Source organism: Numenius arquata, chromosome 1 (assembly GCF_964106895.1).
Source record: "Numenius arquata chromosome 1, bNumArq3.hap1.1, whole genome shotgun sequence".
NCBI classification, from domain to species: Eukaryota; Metazoa; Chordata; class Aves; order Charadriiformes; family Scolopacidae; genus Numenius; species Numenius arquata.
Window position 1 is genome coordinate 138,787,273 of NC_133576.1, and position 24,665 is coordinate 138,811,937.

Sequence of the window (24,665 nt, forward strand, 5' to 3'; positions counted from 1 at the left end):
AAAAACCCCAAAATAATATTCCAACAGATTATAAATACCAGACATAAGAGGGCTGGAAGCAGAATCAAGATTTACCTGGGCTGTGAATATATCATGATCCTGTGTTATCGTGCTTAAGTCCGTTTGTCTAACACCATAGGAATAGCTTTAGCTTTTTTATTTTTTATTTTTTTTTTTTATAATTAATATAAAGAATAAGTGCAATTTTATCTCTATTCCAGATCACTGATTTCACCTCAATGTCTGCTATCAAATCCCTGTCCGAGCTCACTTGTCCGAACTTTTACGCGGCCTGCGGAAGCTGGACATGTTTTCATTCAGTGCATAGATCCTTCGCGAGAACTCCTCAAACTCCCCTAGGACTTGTTCATCGCACTCCACCGCCACGGCGTGCTCCACCGGGATGGAGTTAAAGTCTTCCAGCTGATCTCCCGGGCTGAAACCCGTCGCTTCCATCCCCATGATCTCCTCCGCTTGCTCCACGGTGCAGCAAAGGACGGGACCGAGCGAGGGACGAAACTCACGGGGCTGCTCGTTGCCGACGGCACCGGAGCACTCGCCGGGCAGAAACGCCCCATTTATTGCACTACTATGTCCCAGGAAAGATTCCTGCCGGTCTTGGGTATTGTTTAGGCTCCCGTTTTCACCATTTAAACTGCTGCACAAGTCCTCGCCTTTCTTGGTATTTCCTTTCGAGGAGTCCATAGAGGTATCCAAGGAAGAAGATATCGATCCAGGTTTTTTCTCTAACTCTCCGACACGGGCTGTGATGGCAACGGGCTGCGTTAAAGCGGAGTTGTAACTAGGAGGAGGGGTTTTGTATTGTAGTCTTTCGTTTCCCGTGCTGGCTCGTTTTCGGAGTCCTTTATCCGGAGAAGGAAGCCCACTGGAAAAGCCAATATCCAATCTGCCGAAGCTAGAGCTCTGTCTCTTTGGAACGGGAATTGCACTGGATGTATGATGTCGATCACTATAAAAGAAGGAAAAGGATAAATCACAGCTGTCAGGCGTGCTCACGAGCCATGCAGATGTCTAACCAAAAGCTGAAGCAATTATTTTATCACAACTCCGGGCTCCGTTTGGCCAACTGCTTGTATCCTGAAGTGCTAAAACCCCAAACGTGTTTAATGCCGTGTGAACTGCAGAAGACACCCCAGAGGAGAGCTTTACTGAAAACCGGTAAGATCGTGTAGGAACGTTTACAAAGCTCCGTGGGTTGAGGAGTCAATCACCCAAGAAACCACCGCATTATGTTAATTCGCGCTGTTAACACTACTTTATAAGACCAAGCTGTACTTTATGAATTATTACTGTTGACTGTATATTTATGTATTTATGGCCTGTTCTGGGCCATCATAAACTCTTCAAAAGTGAGTAATAATGGCTGAATCCTCTAAGAGAGACTTCTTCCAACAGTGGACTTTCCCGACAGCTGCACAAAGGAGGAAAAACCACACTAACTTTGCTCTTTGCAGAGGATTATTTTTGCCAGATCTTCTGCTTTTCTGTGCCAATCATTCCAAAGCCTTTTTTTTTTTTTTTTTTTTTGGACAAACGTCAACCTCGGTTTCTTGAGGAACATGAACCAATCAAGCTTAATTTACAAGTTTGATTTTACTATTTAATACAGTTCCACAGACCACTTACGCTGTCCCGGGGTCTGTAATTTGGAACATCCACTTTACGTCATCTGGGGTGTGTTATGCGAGTTTTCCTTCATCGGCTTAATCCTTATCCAAATATAATCACTATCCTATATGCAAATAGGATGCTGCACATTAACTTAAGCAACCGGTTCCTTTTCCTTCCAAATATATATATATATATATATATATATTTAAAAAAAGCTACTACTGATCTGCTGAATATATAAGATACAACTGCTGTCAGTTATGAGTCTCCTTCATTAACTCCATTTAAAAGAAACTCCTTCTACTCAAGGCCTGGATACATTTTGGGGTCTGTCTTGGAGGGGAAAACCTTGGAATAGAAGTTACGAGTAGTCCCTAGCGTGGATCTTTTCCACATTATTTGACTTTTTTTGCTCCCCTTTGTAAACAGGACAAACTTTATTTCAGAAAGTCCCTCTGTGAAAAATAAGCATCCCCACGGGAGGGCGGCGTGGAGTACTACTGCTCTTTAATTTCCTCTCCCCCCTTACCTCCTCCTAGGCTGCCCTTTAATATATGTGTAGGGTTTCCTTCTCTTCCATAAAAACCCTCAAATTACCTTAAGGGAACGTTGCTTTTCAGAATTTCACTGAATTTTTAGAGTTGGAAGGGACCATAAAGATCATCTAGTCCAACTCCCCTGCCGAAGCAGGATTGCCCAGAGCATGTCAGAGCATGTTACTCAGAACTGCATCCAGGCGGGTCTTGAAAATCTCCAAAGAAGGGGACTCCACAACCTCCCTGGGCAGCCTGTTCCAGGGCTCTGGCACCCTCACCGGAAAGAAGTTTCTTCTTATATTTGAGTGGAACCTCCTATGTTCCAGCTTGTGCCCGTTGCCCCTTGTCCTCTCACTGGCAACCACTGAGAAGAGTCTGGCTCCCTCCCTCCTTCAACCCCAATTTACAGTTGGGTACAGTGAAGTAGAGAGATAAACACCACACACGCAGTCAGCAGCAAAACCATCAGCTTTCTTCTTCGATCTCAACCGCTGTTTCGGACCTTTTTAATGCAATCTCTGCAGTTCATTCTCTGTTTTGTTTGCAAAGATTTGGCCCATTCTTAAAAGACATGACCAAACAGAAGGCAGTATGGGCCACAGATGCTAATAAGTGCTGTATACGTGGTCGTGGAGATTAGCCTTCAAATCCCTCACTGACCAAAGACTTTAAAATACTTCAGCCAACCCCAACACAATCAACCATTTATTTTTAAAACGATGTAATATGACAAACAAGATTCTGAGGTGAGACGATTGTGAACGTTACTCGGGCAATGTGCACTGCAGAATCATAGAATGGTTTGGGTTGGAAGGGACCTCAAAGATCATCGAGTTCCAACCCCGTGCCGTGGGCAGGGACACCTCCCACCAGACCAGGTTGCTCAAAGCCCCAACCAACCTGGCCTTGAACCCCTCCAGGGATGGGGCAGCCACAGCTTCTCTGGGCAACCTGTTCCGGTGCCTCTTCACCCTCACAGTAAAGAATTTCTTCCTGAGATCTAAACTCCCCTCTTTCAGTTCGAGGTCATTATCCCTTGTCCTATCTCTCCACTCCCTGATAAAGAGTCCTTCCCAAACTGGGAGATATACTGGCGATGGCCTGTTTTCCCCTCCCCTTCCCCAGCTTAGCACTTTCTGCCTTGACTGATAAAATAAATTAATACTCAGTATTACTTATTTGATTAGATTCTGTTTATCTTAAATCTTAGATAAGAACATTTTTCACATTTCTTCTAGGTTTGCTGAATCCTCCTGAAGAAGGAGCACAGGAAATGAGTGCTATGTTTTCAGCTTTAACAGCAAAATGCAGCAAAACCAGGTATTTTGCTCTCTATGCGGTTATTAGAAACTTCACAATTAAATGGTACGTTTTAGGTATTTACCCAAATTCCAAGACGTGCATGTATTCACAAAGCCAGAAATCATTCAAGACACTTCTCTGGGCCCAAGGGCACATCATCCTACGTTTACATGAAGTAATTCGTCATGGAAAAGTGATAACTGATTACTACAGTGCAAATTATAAGACACTTTGCAATTAAGCGGATGGTGCTTTCCAGTGCAAGATATCTAAGGTTTTGCTGCCTTTCCCATTCCAGATAGAGATGTTGAAGAGCCGAATGATCTCCCTTCGACTTGGATGTGACAACCTGTAACGCAGTGATTTGCGTGTCTTACCAAAGACATGTGGCAAAATGCACGTCATAGAATTGTCCAGGTTGGAAGGGATGACCTTCAGATCATCAAGTCCAACTATCAACCCAATACTGACAAAACCACTGCTAAACCACATCCCTCAGCATTCAACCATGCACAGGTTGAAATGAGCATTTAAGAGATAAACATCTAATCCAGGAAGAATTTCAATCAGTACCTCATGGATCTAAGTACAGATGAGCGTTTCTCAAAATAGCCACAAGGTTATTTACTCTATACACGACATTTTAGTGATAAAAGCTCTTGAAATTTAAGCAGCCAGAAGCTGGCCCAGACAAGTTACAAACACGGTGGCCTGAACACCAGCCCATAGACAGGTTTGGAGTGGATCCTCCTGCTGAATGTATCACCCAAAAGCACAAGATGCAAGATCTCACAAGAGTATGAGCCATCTCAGATGAGAAAGAAGCTGTGTAGAGAGAGACCTTGGAGTCCTGGTGGACAACAAGTTGCCCATGAGGCAGCAATGAGCCTTTGTGGCCAAGAAGGCCAATGGTATCCTGGGAGGCATTAAGGAGACCATGGCCAGCAGGTCAAGGGAGGTCATCCTCCCCCTCTGCTCTGCCATGGCGAGGCCACATCTGGAGCACTGGGACCAGTTCTGGGCTCCCCAGTTCAAGAAAGACAAGGAACTGCTGGAAAGAGTCCAACAGAGGCTATGAAGATGATCAAGGGAATGAAGCACCTCTCTGCTGAGGAAAGGCTGAGAGGCCTGGAGGTGTTCAGCTGGAGAAGAGAAGACTGAGAGGGGATCTCATCAATGCTGAGCAATATCTGAAGGACAGGTGGCAAGAGAATGGGGCCAGACTCTTCTCAGTGGAGCCCAGTGACAGGACAAGGGGCAATAGGCACAAACTGGAACACAGGAAATACCATCTAAACATGAGGAGGAACTTCTTTCCTGTGAGGGTGGCAGAGCCCTGGAACAGGCTGCCCAGAGAGGTGGCAGAGTCTCCTTCTCTGGAGATATTCAAAACCCACCTGGACACGTTTCTGTCCAACCTGCTCAGGGTGACCCTGCTCTGGCAGGTGGTTGGACTAGATGATTTCCAGAGGTCCCTTCCAACCCCTACCATACTATGATTCTGTGATGAGGAGGACATGTAGGGAAAGAAGAGCAGAAAGCAGTCCTGGGTTTAATCCTAGCTCCTGAAGTTTCACATCGTCATGCAAAACGCAATTAATTCTTGGAGAGACTGAACCCAAGGCAAAGCCTCTTCACCATCTGAACAAGTAATACCCGCTACTCTGACTGGTTGGGCTGGACTGGGCTTCGAACTTGCTCAAACTCATTTCTCTAAAGATCAGACTCTTTAGAGGGCCAACAGTTATGTGTGGCAGAAGACCACCTAATTGGCAACCCCCAAATTACCTTCAGCAAGTGCTAATCAGCCTAGTTTAGGCACAACAGTAACTTTTCTACGCAGCAGCAGAAAGAACTGGCTGAGTAAACCAACTGGAAAACTGGCGTCTAATTAGCTCGAGAGAAGCAGCTTTTACAAACTGTTCCGGGGGGCGTGTAAATTTAAGTTCCTCCTAAAAAGAAACGTGCCCAAATTCCTTTGTAAATCTAGGCCTTACAGGCAAATGGGGGAGAAATTAATTAGTTTGCAGGACCAGGAGAGTTTTTAAAGAGCTTGTTATGACAAGGCGATTCAGGCTACCACGCTATGTGTGCCTGAACAATACCTCTTTAGTCCAGCAGCCAAAAAAAATCCTCCCTTCCTTCGTAAGCCGAACCGGCAGAATGATCTATACTAAGTGATCTAACAGCCTAAACGGAGCAGCAATCCGAAGCTAATCTCCCTCGTCTACAAAATAACCTCCCAGTTAATAGAGTACACCAGGGCTGCCCCACAGGGCAGTAAAACAGAAATGATCTTCATTTATCACGCAAAGCGCTCCAACTAATGAATTAGAGCACAAAGCGCTTGCGGCCATGTTCCTTAAACTACATGCGGTGAAACGGACCTTATTTAAGACTGCAAAGCCAGGTTTTAAGCTGCTGGAGACATACGCGGGCCGATTTCTGAAACCCTCCATTGCTGCCAATAAATAGGAATAGGATGGATTTAGCTTCAGTCAGGAATAAATACGAGGATAACATCCCAAATCTGAAAAAGCAGGAATGAAGTCAGTAGAACGGCTTAATTGCTTATCAAATATTACCTAAGGCATTTAGATAAAAGCAAATATGCATGAAGGACTTTGGAGATTGGCCATCTAAGAGTTCACTGCCCAGGTTCCTTCCAGTCATTGTAGAAAGAAAACCAGCACTGGAGAGAAGGGTGGGGAACACCCTGTTGAGAGGTCAGTACTGGATCCAATCTTGTTCAACATATTCATCAACGACCTGGGTGAAGGGACAGAGTGTACCCTCAGCAAGTTTGCTGGTGACACAGAACTGGGAAGAGAAGGCTGTGCTGCCATACAGCAAGACCCGGACAGGCTGGAGTGTTGAGTGGAGAGGAACCTCATGAAATTCAACAAGGGCAAGTGTAGGGTGCTGCACCTGGGGAGGAATAACCCCATGGACCAGGAAAGGTTGGGGGTGACCTGCTGGAGAGCAGCTCTGTAGAAAAAGACCTGGGAGTCCTGGTGGACAACAGAATGACCATGAGCCAGCAATGAGCACTTGTAGCCAAGAAGGCTAACGGCATCCTGGAGTGCACTAAAACGAGTGTGGCCAGCAGGTCAAGGGAGGTCATCCTCCCCCTCTGCTCTGCCCTGGTGAAGCCACATCTGGAGTACTGTGTCCAGTTCTGGGTTCCCCAGTTCAAGAAGGACAGGGAACTGCTGGAAAGAGTCCAGAGGAGGCTACAAAGATGATCAAGGGAACGGAGCATCTTTCCGATGACAAACGGCTGAGAGCCCTGGGGCTGTTTACCCCGGAGAAGAGAAGACTGAGAGGGGATCTCATTGATGCTTCTCAATATTCTAAAGGGCGGGCATCAAGAGCATGGGGTCGGACTCTTCTCAGTGGTGCCCAGCGACAGGAGAAGGGGCAACAGGCATAAGCTAGAAATTCCATCTGAACATGAGGAAAAATGTCTTTCCTAAGAGGGTGGCAGAGCCCTGGAAGAGGCTGCCCAGAGAGGGTGTGGAGTCTCCTTCTCTTGAATATATTCAAAATCCGCCTGGATGAGTTCCTGATCAACCTGCTCAGGGTGACCCTGCTTTGGCAGGGGCTTGGACTAAATGATCTCCAGAGGTTCCTTTCAACCCCTGCCATTCTGTGATTCTGCAATTTATTGACCAGTGGGAAAACCACACTCTAAGGATGCCTCCTCTTGAGCACAGGGGCAACTAGTTTAGGCTGAGTGATGAGCGTCTAGAAGACGAACATGAGAAGATGACTAGTTCTCTGTGTATTTTTAAGTAGAACTTAATGGTCATAGTCTTGCAGGCAGGTTAAATAAAAACCAAATGGCTCTAAGTAGAGTGGGTTAAGCAGTTAAGTCAAGGGGTCTTTTCCTGTTCCATCACCTCCCTCCAGGTGAGAATGAGAAGTCACATTGAGGTTTTCATTCAGAAGTAATGTTTACAGGGAGGCACAGAGCTCAGAAATACTGGGTTGCTATTAATCTTCATGAAAACAAGTAGCTCACGGAGAGCCTCTATTACATTTGCAGTTTCCTTGAGGAACAGGCTGTACTCTTACCAGAATTCATAGCGCTGCATCAAGGCAAAGTCCAAAGAAAGAGATGCTTTATCAGCTTCACAGCTGATAAATGGAATTAATTTCATTTACCATGGAATTAATGATAATTAATTCATGGAATTAATAAAATATATTTTAAAAATGCAAGTTACTTTCTAAAACTAACATCCAGTTGCTCAGAAACTTGAGAGACTGTAAAGGTATTGTGAGAAGAGCTTGGCTTGCAGGAGCACAGCCCTTTACTCTAAGGTACAACCTTGACCTCAATTACTGGGGTTGAACTGGTTCAGCTTCCAGCCACAATTACTTGGTCGATCTTCTGAGCCAGCAAACAGATGTGGACACCTGTCCAAAAAGAACAGCCCCGCAACTCGTGGAGTATAAAAACTGATTTGATGAACTATCATCAGGCCTTAATGACTTTTAGTCATCAAGTTGGATCAGACTGGAGGTGGTTACGTATAGGAGTACGCATAGCTCCTATCAGGAAGGAGGATTTCTAAAATGAATAAAAAAAAGAAGAGAAACCTCAGATTTATTGGACATTATAGATAAGAGAATTACATCATCACCAATTTCAACGCTTCAATTGCATCGAAATCTCAAAAGCCAATCCACAATAGTCTAACTTGAGGTCTAAGTTCTACTGTCAGCAAAATTACGAAGTAGCTGTTTTCTCCCCAAAATATTAACTTTCACTAGTTATCATTAGTCCATTTGGGCATTCTTACAGACCTGAGGCACAAGACACAGACTCTGTGCCATAAACAGGTGAGATAAAGTGATTAAAATGATTGACACAAACATTTCTAAAGTTATTTTCTTAGAGAAGCGATTCTGGTTGTAATCTGTTTGCAGTTTTGATAAAACGCCTTTTCAGTCAGATTCACTTGTGATTATTTAATCTGTCTGCAAGGGGCTCAGAGAAACCGTAAAGCAGGACGAGAGACAGAATCCAATTCGCAGGCTCAAATATGTATCTTTTTCCTCCCCACAAAATGTTTCCTCGGAGGAACATTACTGGATCACAGCTGGTCAAAATACTAAATCTTGATTGTCTGGCCAAAAGCCAAAATCCACAGCTACAGCTCTTTGGTATGAGAATACTTTAAAACAAGAAAAAAAAAAAAAAAAACAAAAAAACCCCAACCAACTTAAACACCATTTGATCTTTTTTTTTTTTTTTTTGTTGCAAACTATGACCTCATGGCAGTAAGAACGCTCGACGAAGGTGTTTAAGTTGGTTTATAGCCATCTGAAATGTTTGAAGCTCCAAGAGCAGCTCGGAGCCAATCTCATGTCAACCGCGCTAAAAAGCAATAATAGTTTCTCACCTTCTTAGAGATTACTGGTTAAATAACGTACAATAACGACAGGCCTGCAAAGGGAGGCTGCCAATATGAAATTAAGGTGAAACTGCGTCTTTTGGCAGCTAAAAAATTCTGACACATGCTTTTTTTTTTTTATTAGAAAAAAAAAAAAATCTTCATAAATTAAGCTACCAGAATTTTCTTTACTTGAACATTAAGTTTCAGGCTCTTCTTGCATCTAGCAGTATATGAATCAAGACATACCTTTGAACTACAAATTGAAGCCTTGGCAAGTATTTTTGGGTAAAGCTTTTAAATACAGGCTCAAAAGGACATCTCCTTGACTACAGACAAGACCTTCTAAAGGAGTATCTCCTATTTGCCAGCATTAGATAAGCCTATTGTCTAATCTATTCACTAGGAAAAAAAATCTCACTGGACTGCTCGGGTTTGCAGTGTGCTCTTTACTTGCCATTAATAACCACAAATACCATCCCTCAACAGTTACACAGAGTCAATAAAATTAAGCTGAAGAATAGGAGAGAAAATGAAAGAGTTTCTTGATTTAATGTGACCGTGATCTGAAGAGCCTGGCTTGTGAAAGGTAAACCTGAACACGCAAAAAGGAATAAAACAGCGTTCAAAATGTACAGCCTCGGTCCCTCGCAAAAAGCTGGAATAAACCACGTACTCAAAAGAAAAAGGATTTAAAAGAAGAACCGCACAGGGCCTTTAGCACCAGCAAAAGCTAGTCTTAAAAATAAGCTGCTTTTCTGGAAGCCACTGAGACTCCAGGATTAAAAAAAAAAAAAAAAAAAAAAAAGAAGTGAAACGCAGAGAATTATTCCCAAAAGGAAACAGAGAAGATTCGGGGGACCACAACCGAGACAGTCTAAATCCACAACTTTGGCTCATCATCTTTCACCTCAAGAGTCAACATCCAGATTGGAGACTAAAAAAACCATAAGTTTCTGCAGTTCTGTAGCCTCCATGTGTGTGCAGGAACCAACTGATCGGTCTTGATTTCGTCTACATACAGTACAAATAATATTTTGCAGTAGGGGTAAGGGGGAAGAAAAGTAAACACAGCAGAATATAGGTGCCAGGAGAGATATGAAGAGGGAAGCAGAGCTTGTAGACCTGCAAGCTTGCTGCAATAAATCACGCGTGGTGGGATGTGAAAACACGTATTAATCATTTCAGTGTCATGTCTGAGAAACCAAAACAACACGAATCTCACCAGGCAGAGGGATCCAGCAGCAGTTAAACCTTCACGCAAAGGCACTGGGCTCCGCAGGCTTTCAACAGGGCCAAGGGCTGCCCCAGAGCTCCAGGCAGAGCTACGGAGCTCATGAAAGCCTGAAGCTGAGACTTTAAAGACAAATTTGTTCTGATAGAAGTATGAAATAGGTGGGTTCTTCTACAAAAGCTGTGTGGCTTTTTCATACAATGATTTAGGTTGGAAGAGACCTTAAAAATCACCTACTTCCAAACCCCCCTGCCATGGGCAGGGACACCTCCCACCAGACCAAGTTGCTCAAACCTGGGGAGACCTTGGGGAGACCTCATAGCGGCCTTCCAGTACCTGAGGGGGGCCTACAGGAAGGCTGGGGAGGGTCTGTTTACAAAGGCCTGCAGTAACAGGACGAGGGGCAATGGTTTTAAGTTGGAGAAGGGGAGATTTAGATTGGATATTAGGAACAAGTTCTTTACTATGAGGGTGATGGAACACTGGAACAGGTTGCCCAGGGAGGTGGTTGAGGCCTCTTCCCTTGAGATATTCAAGGTGAAGCTCGACGAGGCCCTGGGCAACTTCATCTAGTTGGGGGTGTCCCTGCTGACTGCAGGGAGGTCGGACTAGATGACCTTTGGAGGTCCCTTCCGGCCCGGACCAATCTATGAATCTATGAACCTGGCCTTGAACACCTCCAGGGATGGGGCAGCCACAGCTTCTCTGGGAAACCTGGGCCAGTGTCTCACCACCCTCAGGGTGAAAAATTCCTTCCTGAGATCTCATCTAAATCTCTTTCAGTTTGAAGCCATTACCCCTTGTCCTGTCACTACATGCCCTTGTGAAAAGTCTCTCTCCAGCTTTCTTGTAGGCCCCCTTCAGATACTGGAAGGGGCTATAAGGTCTCCCCGGAGCCTCCTCTTCTCCAGGCTGTTGGTTTTTTTGGTTTTAGCCTGAAGGGGTAAAGAAACCATTTTGTACTCAAATCTAAACGGATGCTTATCAGATAAAGAGGTTAAGCCTGAAATAACTATATATTTCAGTTCCCCTGAATATTTAAGGGATTCAATTCTATTCTGGACTGCAGAGAAATACAGATGTCTCTAGTCAAAAGCAAAAATGAGGACGAAGGATGGGCTAGGAGTTAAAACCAGTCCTGTTCAAAGAGAAACTAAGTACAGTGTAAGTATTGGGTTTTTACCAGCATGATGATGATTTGAGAGAACTTAATTTCAGCAAAACTCAGCTACAGAGCTAAGAAAGGAAACTGAAACCCAAACAAACGGGGCAGCGCGAGTGAATCCGTAGAGAAGAAAACCCCATCACTGCCTCCCGTGTTCCTGCTCTCATCCTGCAAACGAAGCATAACCTGGAAATACTTCACCGACCACTCTTCGTGGCAGAGGGTATCAGACGACTCACCTACAGCATCCCGAAAACAAACAATGCCTTCAAATCTTCATTTTAACAGCTGGTGGCTTTTATGCTTGTTAAAATGTAAATAATCAGATATTATCCACGAGACAGAGGGCATCTGTACTCTGCTATGCGTGTGCTCGACTGCAATGCCCGGTTATGAAAGTCTAGCCAGTTTTCCCCTTGGGCCAGACTCCCTGTAAAGCCCCATTTCCGTGTATATTATTAGGAAGTACTAAGAAACGTTGTTTAGAATCATTAGCCTTAAAAAAAAAAAAAAAAAAAAAAAAAGTTAAAAATGAACAACTATTCATACAAGTTTTGGAGGTGAGAAGGAAATGAGGCATAGACAGTCGTGGGGGAGGGAAGGAGGGAATGTGATACTCCCGGAGAACTATGCTTAATATTTCTACATGTTTTGAAATATTATCCAGCCAAAAAATGTGTTTTGTCTTGCTAATGACTGTGTATCACCTATAGGAAAAAAAACAACCTGGTTATATGACGGCAAAGCATCTAAGGCATAAATAAAGCTTCTATTATCAGTTCTTCAAGGCCAACACAAACTAGAAGGGAAGAATCACAGAACCATAGAATGATTTGGGTTGGAAAGGACCTTCAAGATCACCCAGTTCCAACCCTCTGCCCTGGGCAGGGACACCTCCCACTAGAGCAGGTTGCTCAAAGCCCCGTCCAACCTGGCCTTGAACACCTCCAGGGATGAGGCAGACACAGCTTCTCTGGGCAACCTGTTCCAGTGTCTCATCACCCTCAGAGTGAAAAATTTCTGCCTGAGATCTCATCTACATCTCCCCTCTTCCAGTTTGAAGCCACTACCCCTCGTCCTACAGCTCCCCTCCCTGATCAAGAGTCCCTCCCCAGCTTTCCTGGAGCCCCCTTTAGGGACTGGAAGGGGCTCGAAGGTCTCCCCAGAGCCCTGTCTTCTCCAGGCTGAACACCCTCAACTCTCTCAGCCTGTCCTCACAGCAGAGGGGCTCCAGCCCTTGGATCATTTTTTTGGCCCTCCACGAAGAAAAGATAAGATACTTACACTTTGAAAATGATTCCCATTTAACAGAATCATCCCACCTCTGCTTATTCAAGACTGAAGGAGACATCCACGACCTGCAGCCCTCCCGCTCTACTGATGACTACACACAAGTGCTACAGAAGTCAGGGTTTTGGTATTTTGGCCCTTCGTTTTCAGATCTGCTTAGGGGACCACACGTCATCTTAGGATTTTTACATCACACTGACGGATACCAAGTGAAAACTCCCGGTAATATTTTCCCGATGATCAAAGCTTTTCTTTATACATCTTGCTAGGGGCTAAGAAGAAAAGCAGGGAGAATCTTTTCAGCTGTGCCTGGAATTACTGACGGAATAAAACTGCACAAGGGACTGAACTTCCTTTTCTCAGGGCCTGTTTACTTCCCCGGTTTTGTTGGCTGAGTTGAATTTCCATCAGGCAATGCTTTTTATGGTGTTGCTCAAAGATGATTCTCTTTCTACTCCTGTATTTGTTCCCTTTGCCAAGACTCTCTTCCCAAAAATAAATGATTCGGTCAGTAGCTTATAGAGTTCACATGGATCATGATTTCTGTGCAAAGAATGAACAATAACAAAGAATGACACAGAAATAAGGGCTGGTAAGAGCCGTGGCATCATGATTTCCCACAGGATTTTCATCACTGTTACCCACTGCAGTAGAATTTTTGTCCCAAAGGTCTGATATATTGAGCTGTGCTACCCCGAGGCACTACCCATTTGAACCCCGCTCTTAGTTTTCAAATAGAACAATTAACAAAAAGTTTGCTTTTTTTTTTTGGATAAAGACCGATATGTTGTTCCCGTGTTTGGCATATTGCAGCAAAAAATAATAATAATAAAAAAGAGACTTTTAGAGCTTAGCAACATTTTAGGACCCTACTAAAATACAGCAGTAAGAACGCTGTCGGAATAGTAAATACTTTAAAAGTTGCAGAAATAAGTCCATAAGAGAAGGCTGTTTATCAGCAGTTTGCCCCCTGTTTTTCAACCCAGATCTATGTATCACATAACACTTTTCCTGCTTTCATTTCAGACTAGTATTTCCATCACTACAAAAATCCACCTTAATAGGAATAGCCCTAGAAAGCTTTAACTCCTCTGTAAAAGAAGGGCCAGTGTCACAACATTTAGTGTCATTTCACATCAGATTTTAAAACAAATTCAAGCCTGGTTTTGAGTCTCCCCTGAAAGCCATATACTAGCCCAAAAATATTAAGGTTTGGCTGTTAGTGCTTTGTAGTTCATTATCTTATTAGGAATAACAATATCCATTAGGAATACTGGAAGCACTCTTTCATATTAATTAACGTGATCTGAGAAAGAATTTCTTCTGGCAACTCAAGCAGCGAGGGAGGATATATCCATCACCAAAGCATCTGGCAGCAAAAACTGGTGGGGTTACCTCACACTGGATGATATTTTCAATACCTTGGATTATCCAGGGCATCCCTGTCATCTGTATGACACAGGGACCGCACAAGACCTGTGCCACTTTGGAGCAGTGAATAATTAACTTAGGGATCCTAAAATGGCACCCTGCTATGTTTGGGTGGGATTCAGGTGCCCAAAGAATGAAAGTGAGAATGCAGGACAAAATAATTCATAGAATCATAGTTTCACGGTAGAATCACGGTTTGTGTTGGAAGGGACCTTGAAGCCCATCCAGTTCCAATCCCCTGCCATGGGCAGGGACACCTCCACCAGACCAGGTTCCCCAAAGCCCCATCCAGCCTGGCCTTGAACCCCTCCAGGGATGGGGCAGCCACAGCTTCTCTGGGCAACCTGTTCCAGGGTCTCACCACCCTCACAGCAAAGAATTTCTTCCTAAGATCCAATCTAAATCTCCCTCTTTCAGTTTTGCTCAAGGTAAGAGGATGCATGAGCACACACAATTCAAAGACCATAAATTAAAAAAAAAAAAAAAAAAAAGAGAATACAAACCATCTAACACCCGCAGAAATACACTTGCTAGTGAATTGTGCCTTCCACATTTCACTAAAGTTTATCTCAGTGGGTTTAAGGAGAATTGGCCAAGCCTCATCCTCAAAGAGCTGCTGCAAGAGAAGCCTACACTAACTTTAGTCGTACTACGTAGAAACCAGTCTGCTTTGTTTTTCTACACAGTGGAGAGCGCGTCTGGATCCTCCAGAGTGAACGAGAGCCCATCGCTCTCTACAGCTCCCTGAAAGGAGGGTGTAGAAAGGCGGGGGTTGATCTCTTCTCCCAAGGAACAGGCGATAGGACATGAGGAAACGGCCTCAAGTTGTGCCAGGGGAGGTTCAAGTTGGATATTAGGAAAAATGTTTACACTGAAAGAGTTATTAAACATTGGAACGGGCTGCCCAGGGAAGTGGTTGAGGCACAATCCCTGGAAGTACTCAAAAGACGGGTTGACGTAGTGCTTAGTGACACAGTTTAGAGATGTAGTTTTTTGGTTTTGTCAGAGTTAGGGTGATGGTTGGACTAGATGATCTTAAAGGTCCCTTATAACCTAGACAATTCTATGACTCCGTGATTCTAAAATTTCCCTGGAAGATTACTACAACCTTCAGTTACTCATTAATAAAGCTTCCCATTTAGCAACAACACTCTGGAATCGTAGAACGGTATGGGTTAGAAGGGACATTAAAGATCATCCAGTTCCAACCCCCTGCCATGGGTGGGGACACCTCCCACCAGACCAGATTGCTCAAAGCCCTGTCCAACCTGGCCTTGAAAACTTCCAGGGAATATCATAATACAGAAGATGCATTTGCTACCAACCCTTAGATACAGTCCTAAAAGAACAATTAATTCGCCTCCCGTTAGTGAAGAACATGGCTTTTCAGTCTTCCCTCATCTTCCCCACTCCTGCAAGAAGTGTTGTGGGCCCATCACATGGATGGTATTACAAAATCAGAAGAGAAATAGTAGAATATTGTGGACATCTTACATGGCCTGTGTTTTGGGGAAGTCACAAATCGTTCCCACGCATGCTTAACTCTTGTGAAGAGGAGCTGGTTGTTTGTGAAAAATCTTTATTACTAATTTTTTTGTAGCATCCACCTCTTTCTTTTTAATTACAAAAAGGTTACTTACCATCTAACCATTAGCCCAAGCTCCATGAAGTTTTTCAGGTTAGGAAGAGTTTGCCTTAAATCCGGAGTACTCAGCCCATGTTGATATCTAAGCTACAAGAACAGAAAAAAAAATAAAATTAACACTGCTTTCCAAATCCCAGATTCCAACAAATCATTGGAATCATTATGGTTAGTTAATTTACTGAGTTTTCAAAAAAGTACAGGACAATCAAGCAGTTCCAAGAGATCTATTCCCCTTAAGGAAATGTTCCATTTAATACTCATAACCTCATATTAGCAAAACCCACCCAAGAACAGGGAGAAAATAATCAGTCAATCTGACTGTTAAACCTCATTACACTTTTTCCATTTCCTATCTGTAACAGGAGAACAGCCTGATAGATTAATACAAATACAGCCATTAAGTGAAAAGACCAAATTTCAACACAATGTTCGATATTCACCGATTCCAAGCGTTTATTTGTGTGCAAGTGTCATCTGTCATCCCGAGCGTATTAATGTGTGCTGGAATCAGCAGTGGAATTATTACAGTAATATCAACTAGTGAAAATACACACTGTCACACAACAGATCGAAATCTGAGCTCCTTATACAGTTTCCATCACTATTTAAACTACTGCGATTATTCTCATAATTAAACCCATAAATGCCGTGTAGCTAAGAGAAAGGCTTCAAACATTGACTGACTTCAACCCAAGTACTCACTCCTTTGCGGGTGCCAACATAAAGGAAAAGATTCGATAAACTGACTCCAGGCAAACATCAGATCATCAAATCAAATACACATGGCATAACCATCACTGCTGGTAATTATAAACTACTTATTTAAGCAGTCCCCAAATGAAAAATACCTCCAAAGAAAATGGCACATGGAAGGGAAAAAGCCTTTATATTTCTTTTAAGTTCGAATCTCAAAACTTCACGGAAAACTTTGCAGGGAAATTTATCCCCTCTTGTGGTTAAAATAGGGGAAAAAAAAAAATATCCCTAAATTCTAATATCTTTAAGACTATCGGAATGAAGCAGCATCGACTTAATATGCTGTTCTCAGCAGATGTTAACGTTCTCTAGAAATCACAGCTGCCCCCCAATAAACACATACAGTAAAAACTGTAAAATTTTGAAATTTGTAAAGTAACACTGATGCTGATAAAGCTCCTTGCCGAAATGTGGAACAATCCCACTCAAAGTTAAATTAGATTTCTTTTTTAGAATTATACACCTGTTTCCATAATTCATGAAAATAAGGTGTAGGGAAGCGTTCTCTAAGCTAAGAAAGATTTCTGACTTTTCCCAAACAATGGCCCAATCAGTTTTTCGCTGAAAAAGACTGGAAATTGGGAACGATTTCTATGCTCGTCTGAGTTTTAGAAAGAAAAATGGCTTTGGAAGAAAATCATCCTCGGCACTGCATTGTACAACAGGAGGCCATTTATTACCCAGTTTATTATTTCCATATGGACACAGTCAAGTCATATGGTGGGCTTGGATTCATATTTTCTGCTACAATGACAGAACCTGGATTAAGACAACCATACAATATAAATTACTAAACGATCACCACATTCTCCTGATGGGATTACAGTGGATTTGGTTAGCCAAAGAACTAGCCTGGGGCAAAAAAAATAAAAAAAGAGGAAAAAAATATCAAAACCATTACATTTGTTCCTCCCGCTACAATCAAGCGTTCATAGGATACCCCTTTTTATAGTCATCCTTAAATTCTAAGGTTTCAGAGCATGAAAAGAATTGGATTAAGGGATCTCTCTGTTTCCAACAGCCAAGATCAGAGGAACGCACGCGAGACTCTTGTATCGGAACATGGGCAAAAATACTGTTTCTGCTAAAACACATTTTCATATCGCAAATAGTAGAGACGCAGAGTAAGTAAAGGTTTGTGAAACCTCCAAAAAAAAAAAAAATTAACTTTATAAACTGCGTTCTATTTTGGCTTTGTAATAGCTTAAAACCACAGCAATATTGCCTTATGCGTCTGCGTCAATACAAGCTGAGGATGCTGTATTTACAAAACAAACCTACAAGTGCCCATGTGCCCTGGTGGACAAGGAGACCAATGGCATCCTGGGGGACATCAGGAAGAGTGTGACCAGCAGGTCGAGCGAGGTCACCCTGCCCCTCTACTCTGCCCTGGTGAGGCCCCATCTGGAGCACTGGGACCATTTCTGGGCTCCCCAGTTCCAGAAGGACAGGGAACTGCTGGAGAGGGTACAGCAGAGGACCACAAAGATGATGAGGGGCCTGGAGCACCTCTCTTAGGAGGAAAGGCTGAGGGACTTGGGTCTTTTTAGTCTGGAGAAGAGAAAACTGAGGGGGGATCTGATCAACACCTATAAATACTTAAAGGGAGGGTGTCAGGAGGATGAGGCCGGTCTTTTTTCAGTGGTGCCCAGTGACAGGACGAGAAGATATGGGCACAAACTGGAATATAAGAAGTTCCACCTAAACATGAGGAGGAACTTCTTCCCTTTGAGGGTGGCAGAGCCCTGGAACAGGCTGCCCAGAGAGGTGGTGGAGTCTCCGTCTCTGGAGACATTCAAACCCCGCCTGGACATGTTCCTGTGCAACCTGCTCTGGGTGGACCTGCTTCAGCTGGGGGTTGGACTAGGTGATCTCCAGAGGTCCCTTCCAACCCCATATCATTCTATGATTCTTTAATCCAAGAAGCTGCTGAAAAACTCATCTGCTTTCTGGTGACAGAAAATAATAAGGATAATAACAAGAAGGAGGAAGGAGGGGGGAAGAGGAGAAGGAGGAGAAGAACCACCAGCTCTTTCCTTAATTTTAATATTTCTTAACAGCCAACACCACACACAGAGGGACAGTCACTCCCCCTCATCCAATAAATAGTTAAGACACTGAACAACAGTAACACCCATCACCTGTGACCTGTTACAGGAGGATTCATAACGTCAAAATCAATTTTAAAGAGAGAAAAACGTAGGGAGAAGACACCTGCTTTGCTCGTGAGTTAAAAGGAACTTAAAGATGGAGCTCTGGAAGATGTAAAGAGAAAAGAGGCGAGAAGGAGCGCAGAGAAACACGATGTCAGGGTAGGAAAATGAAAGCAGAAAGAGGTGACCATCTGTTGTCTCGATTCTCCGAAGAAACTGAGTCCACATTTCAATTGTTGCTGTTAAACATCACCCATCTCCACCTGCCCCAGAGGAACCGAGTATCATTTGCAAAAGCAGTGTTTTATTTAAAGATCAAGTTGTTCCTTCAGGATATTTGGGACCTGGGCCTCCAAAGAAAACGTGCCTGGTTTAATTTGAGTGCACAAGTGTCTGAGATTTGTGTTCACATTTATGACTGTGTGTTCTCCACGGGCCTGTGAGTACATCATTAATGATGTTCAACTAATAAAACATTAATTGCCATTTCCTTACTAATATTTAGCTCCTATACACAGCTTTGTTTTCCCAAGTGCTGTGTGAAACGTTGCTTGATTGAAGAAAAACACGTAGTAAACACGAACTGGAAAACAAATGAGCTAAAGGCATCAGACACTTCAGCCAAGAGTCCCAGTCTGCTCTCACACCAGTTACCAGCAACACCTACCCCACAGGAACAAGATGTAGCAGATGAGATGCATCGTATTTAATGAACAGTTCAAAATAGAGTAACTTAAGGCATATTTAAGGGTGAAAAATAACCTCACTTTGTAATTTCTTTCAATCACACGTTTATTCCTTTTACTCATCTCAAGAAGTGAAAGTTTCAACATTTTATTGTACTTTGTTGCTTTGGATTCTGTGCTAATTGATACAATTCCAAGTTATTGCATTAGAGATGTAAAGAAGTGGCTAGTAAATGGGAACCAGAAGAAAAAAAAAACAAACCCAACCCAAAACTACATTCATGTTCCAATAAGATTTTGGAACCATAGAATGTTTAGAGTTGGAAGGGACCCCAAAGATCATCCAGTTCCAACCCCCCTGCCGTGGGCAGGGACACCTCCCACCAGACCAGGTTGCTCAAAGCCCCAACCAACCTGGCCTTGAACACCTCCATGGATGAGGCAGCCACAGCTTCTCTGGCCAACCTGTTCCAGTGTCTCACCACCCTCACGGTAAAGAATTTCTTTCTAGTATCTAATCTAAATCTCCCCTCTTTCAATTGAAAACCATTACCCCTTGTCCTATTGCTCCAGTCCCTGATAGAGAGTCCCTCCCCATCTCTCCTGTAGCCCCTTCAGGTACTGGAAGGCTCTTATAAGGTCTCTCCGGAGCCTTCTCTTCTCCAGGCTGAAAAACCCTTGTTGAAATAAGCTGCATTTAAAGGAAATGTTTTCAGAGTAAAAGGTAAGATTTATTCTTAAAATTTGTATTAGCTTTTTAATAAAAGGTTCAAACACCGAATTTCCGTCTAAGACTAAAGAAATCGTTCCAGCTGATACAACCACAGCATGAGCTGTAGGTGAGGAATGACTAACAAATTAAAGTTAACTCATCACAAATTGGGTGTAATTGGTTCAGACTCTTTAGGAAGAGGAAAAATAAATAAATAAATAAATAAATATCCAGTTGCTCCAGTTTCTACCTGCATTTCCTTCTGTGCAACAGCTTCAACTTCTACTGGGAGGAAGCTGTCTGTGCTGAGCAGTTAATCAGCTCCACCCTGAGCATCCCTAACCCACTCCTGCCATCCAAGCATCTTCCGAGTAATTTATTTGGTCAACCAGACTGTTATACTTATTAAAATCATGTCAGACAACACAAAAGCTTACCACCGTCCACGATAAAACAAATCATGACAAGCGGAGCTTCCTCATTTGTTAACTAATTAAAATACAAACCTGCAAAGGTCTCCTATAAAGTCTATAGGGTAAGAAGTACTAAAAGTATTCAAGTTTTTCAGATAAGTTGCCTTAAAAAGAAACCCTTTAGCTATCTTTCCATTTCTGGGTAACATCAGATCACACCCAAGATCAAAATTAGGGCTGTTGCGACGACAGGGCTGCCTCTTAATAACAATATCCTGCATTTCTGTGCAAAGAAGAATAGCCCATTTCCCACACTAATCCCTGTAACGGCATTTAATGACTAAATGTATACAAGCACATACATTTACTTCCAGCCAGCAACCACGAAGTACTCGACTGGTATATCCTTTTTTGGGAACACAGAATGACTTCAATTCCGACCTCATCTGTTCATCATTTACCATATTGTTTCCCCAGCCGTATCCATATTGTTCTAAGACATGTGGAAGCAGTCTGACAGCGCAGACTACGTTAATAAAATTCAAAATACCAGTCACTTCAGTACATGTTATGCATAATACTCGAGTCTACACTGAAACCTCCAGCATTTTTCCACTTTCCTCAGTCTCTTCTGCAGGTCCTTGATGTTGAAGAACCACCTGTATCATAGAATCATAGAATGGTTTGGGTTGGAAGGGACCTTAAAGATCAGCCAGTTCAGAGCCCCCTGCCACGGGAAGGGACACCTCCACTAGAGCAGGTTGCTCAAAGCTCCGTCCAGCCTGGCCTTGAACACCTCCAGGGATGGGGCAGCCACAGCTTCTCTGGGCAACCCGTTCCAGTGTCTCACCACCCTCACAGGAAAGAATTTCTTTCTGAGATCTCATCTCAATCTCCCCTCTTTCAGTGTCAAACCCTTTCCCCTCATCCTATGGGCTCCCCTCCCTCATCAAGAGTCCCTCCCCAGCTTTTCTGGAGGCCCTCTAGGGACTGGAAGGGGCTCTAAGGTCTCCCTGGAGCCTTCTATAGGCTAAACTCCCCAACTCTCTCAGCCTGTCCTCACAGCAGAGGGGCTCCAGCCCTCACACCATCTCCATGGCCTGCTCTGGCCCCACTCCAACAGGTCCATATCCTTCTGATGTTGGTGGCCCCAGAGCTGGAGGCAGCGCTCCAGGTGGGGTCTCCCCAGAGTGGAGCAGAGGGGCAGAATCGCCCCCCTCACCCTGCTGGCCACACTGCTGGGGATGCAACCGAGGACACAGGGGGCTTTCCGGGCTTCCAGTGCACATTGCTGGCTCATGTTGAGCTTCTCGTCCACCCCTCCTCTTAGTCTCTACTACAGGTCCTTGATGTTGTAGCACCATCTGTATCTACACAAGAGTTGAACCAAACCCACTACTACTCTACGTAAGGTCACGTTAAGGCAGTCAAGAGCAATTTTGAATTATTTTCAATTAAACGAGGAGTTGTTCTTGATAGCATCGAGCGTTTGAAAGGACATCTGCTCCACAAATGTGGAAACCCACAAACAAAAATAGAAGCAAAAGTGTTCTTTCAATCAAGCGCGCGGCGTTGGGTAGAAGCCAAGCATTTACATAAGGTTTTCAGAGGATGTCAAACGCCGGGACAGAAACATAAAAATGCAAGTTTTAATAAAATGACATAGTTAATTGTTTTACAAGATCCTGGATGACTTTTCAGAGGATGAAGGAGCACTGGCGGGGATTCAGATGACTAAGCACCACAATAATGAAAACAGAAAGTGTTGTTATAATGCCTGTTGCTATATAAACAACCTTGGGGGATCAGTGAAATAATGCCTGCTGCTATATAAACAGTTGTGTGTGTTTATACCTTTTGGGGGAAATTATAAAATTTTAGATTATTTGCACTCTTAACATGTTGCTTGCCTTTGTTTTATTAAATCTAGCTCTGAACAGCTATGGGGGTTTAAGGAAAAACCCTTAAGCTGTAATATTAGGGAAACCCGTTATGGTATCAATTAGCTCTTTAGATAGCATATCTCAAAGCTAAACATTTAAAATTCGTTTTTATTTGTCATATTGACAAGACTGTCAGCAAACATCTATCACATTTTGGAAGGAAATCTAGCCAAGGCATAAAAAAAAAAAAAAAGGTTCTTGGGAAAGTAGAGAAAAAAAAGCAATAGAGCAAATAATGTGATTATAATAAGTCTTTAAGTTTTCAATCTTGCTTTCAGAAGGTGCAAAAAGAGGACTGTCACAGTAGTGACAGCCCTCATCCAAACAAGGGGAAGTGCTCAAATCCACAGCTATTTTTATGGAAATGCTGCCTTGTATCTCGATATGCCAGTGCCTGCCTCCCTCTCCCAAGTGGATTTCCACGCTGTTCAGAGAAGTCCACCCTGAAAAGCAGATATTTACTTTGCAATTCGTCTAAGAGTGCTAAGCTAACAAAAAAACCCAAGTTACATCAACAGCCTTGAAGACCCACATCCTTCATTAATCCATTGGGCACATGCTTTAAAGTTCCTCAAGATGACCCTGCCTGCTGAAAAGAGCCTTCATTAAAACCATCTTAAAGGAGTCCCATCACAATTTTCATTTAGCAATAACGAATAAGGCACACAAACAGCAATCAACGCAGTAACAGGAGACAACAACTCCATTCTACGCCGTCCCTTCAAAGGCTGCTTATAATCACACTGTTATTTTTAAAACATGTTTAGTCTAAATTAGCCCGATTCCCCAATAGTGACGACTAACAGTTGAGATGTTGCAAAGTCAATCCTACAGTTCAGAAATCTTGATTTTTGATTAACATCTTTGTCGGTGACAGGGACAGTGGAATCGAGTGAACCCTCACCAAGTTGGCCAGTGACACCAAGCTGTGTGGCGCAGTGGACACGCTGGAGGGAAGGGATGCCATCCAGAGGGACCTGGACAGGATTGAGAGCAGGGCCTGCGTGAACCTCATGAAGTTCAACCAGGCCAAGTCCAAGGTCCTGCACATGGGTCAGGGCAATTCCAGGCACAAATCCAGGCTGGGCAGAGAATGGATTGAGAGCAGCCCTGAGGAGAAGGACTTGGGGGTGTTGGTGGATGAGAAGCTCAACATGAGCCAGCAATGTGCACTGGAAGCCCAGAAAGCCCCCCCACATCCTGGGCTGCATCCCCAGCAGGGAGAGAGGGGGGATTCTGCCCCTCTGCTCCACTCTGGGGAGACCCTCCCCCCCCCCCCACCAGTGCTGCCTCCAGCTCTGGGGCCAACATCCCCAACATCAGAAGGACATGGACCTGTTGGAGCAGGGCCAGAAGAGGCCACAGAGATGGTGTGAGGGCTAGAGCCCCTCTGCTGTGAGGACAGGCTGAGAGAGTTGGGGAGGGGTTCAGCCTGGAGAAGAGAAGGCTCCGGGGAGACCTTAGAGCCCCTTCCAGTCCCTAAAGGGGCTCCAGGAAAGATGGGAAGGGACTCCTGATCAGGGAGGGGGAGCCATAGGACGAGGTGGAAGGGTTTGACACTGAAAGAGAGGAGATTGAGATGAGATCTCAGGAAGAAATTCTTCACCCTGACAGTGGTGAGAGCCTGGCCCAGGTTGCCCAGAGAAGCTGTGGCTGCCCCATCCCTGGAGGGATTCAAGGCCAGGTTGGACGGGGCTTTGAGCAACCTGGTCTGGTGGGAGGTGTCCCTGCCCATGGCAGGGGGGTTGGAACTGGGTGGTCTTTGGGGTCCCTTCCAACCCAAACCACTCTATGATTCTATGATCTCTGTATTACGGCTCAGCGTCTGCACACATGAGGTTAGCATGGAGCTCTGATTCAGGTCTTACAAACCGCATCAAATTCACACAGGAACTTTTTCTCATCCATTGGTTCTTGCTGCCCCAAGAGCAGCCCGTCTCCTTTCCTCTCCTCCCAGCCTGGAGAATTATAATTCACTTCCACCTGAAAGGCAGGGGAAACTCATGCATGAAATTTAAGTACAGGATTGATTCAACAGTGACCAAGGAAACTCTATCCTCATCTGATAACAGATCTAATTTCCTTCTACATTCTTTGATTTGCCTTGGAATTATATTAAGCTGCTTCTTCCCCTCGCACCCACCAAAATACAAAGTCTGCTTTATTCAAACACATTGTTCAAACACAGCAGCAGCCCAGACACTAACGCTCAGCAACTTGTAATATTCTGCCAGGCATTTATGAAGTAGTTTTCTTCTAATTTTTAAAACTGAAATGTGATAATAGGCAATATTTAATACTGGATTTTGGTTTCACAGCAATAGTGTTTATTGGAGATAGACCACAAGAAAATAAGGAAATAGGA

At 43.8% G+C, this 24,665-nt stretch overlaps 1 protein-coding gene across 2 annotated transcripts in view; it reads right to left on the reverse strand.

The window, feature by feature from the left end:
* Positions 1 to 178: 178 nt before the first annotated feature.
* Positions 179 to 24,665, reverse strand: part of UVRAG (UV radiation resistance associated) — a 117,251-nt gene continuing 92,764 nt past the window's right edge. For both annotated transcript variants that reach the window (XM_074147284.1, XM_074147293.1), the window contains exons 14-15: positions 15,633 to 15,724; positions 179 to 970 (exon numbers count right to left, since the gene is read on the reverse strand). In XM_074147284.1, the coding sequence (XP_074003385.1) occupies positions 268 to 970; positions 15,633 to 15,724 (795 nt within the window). In that variant the 3' untranslated portion in view covers positions 179 to 267. The remainder of the gene's footprint in view (positions 971 to 15,632; positions 15,725 to 24,665) is intronic.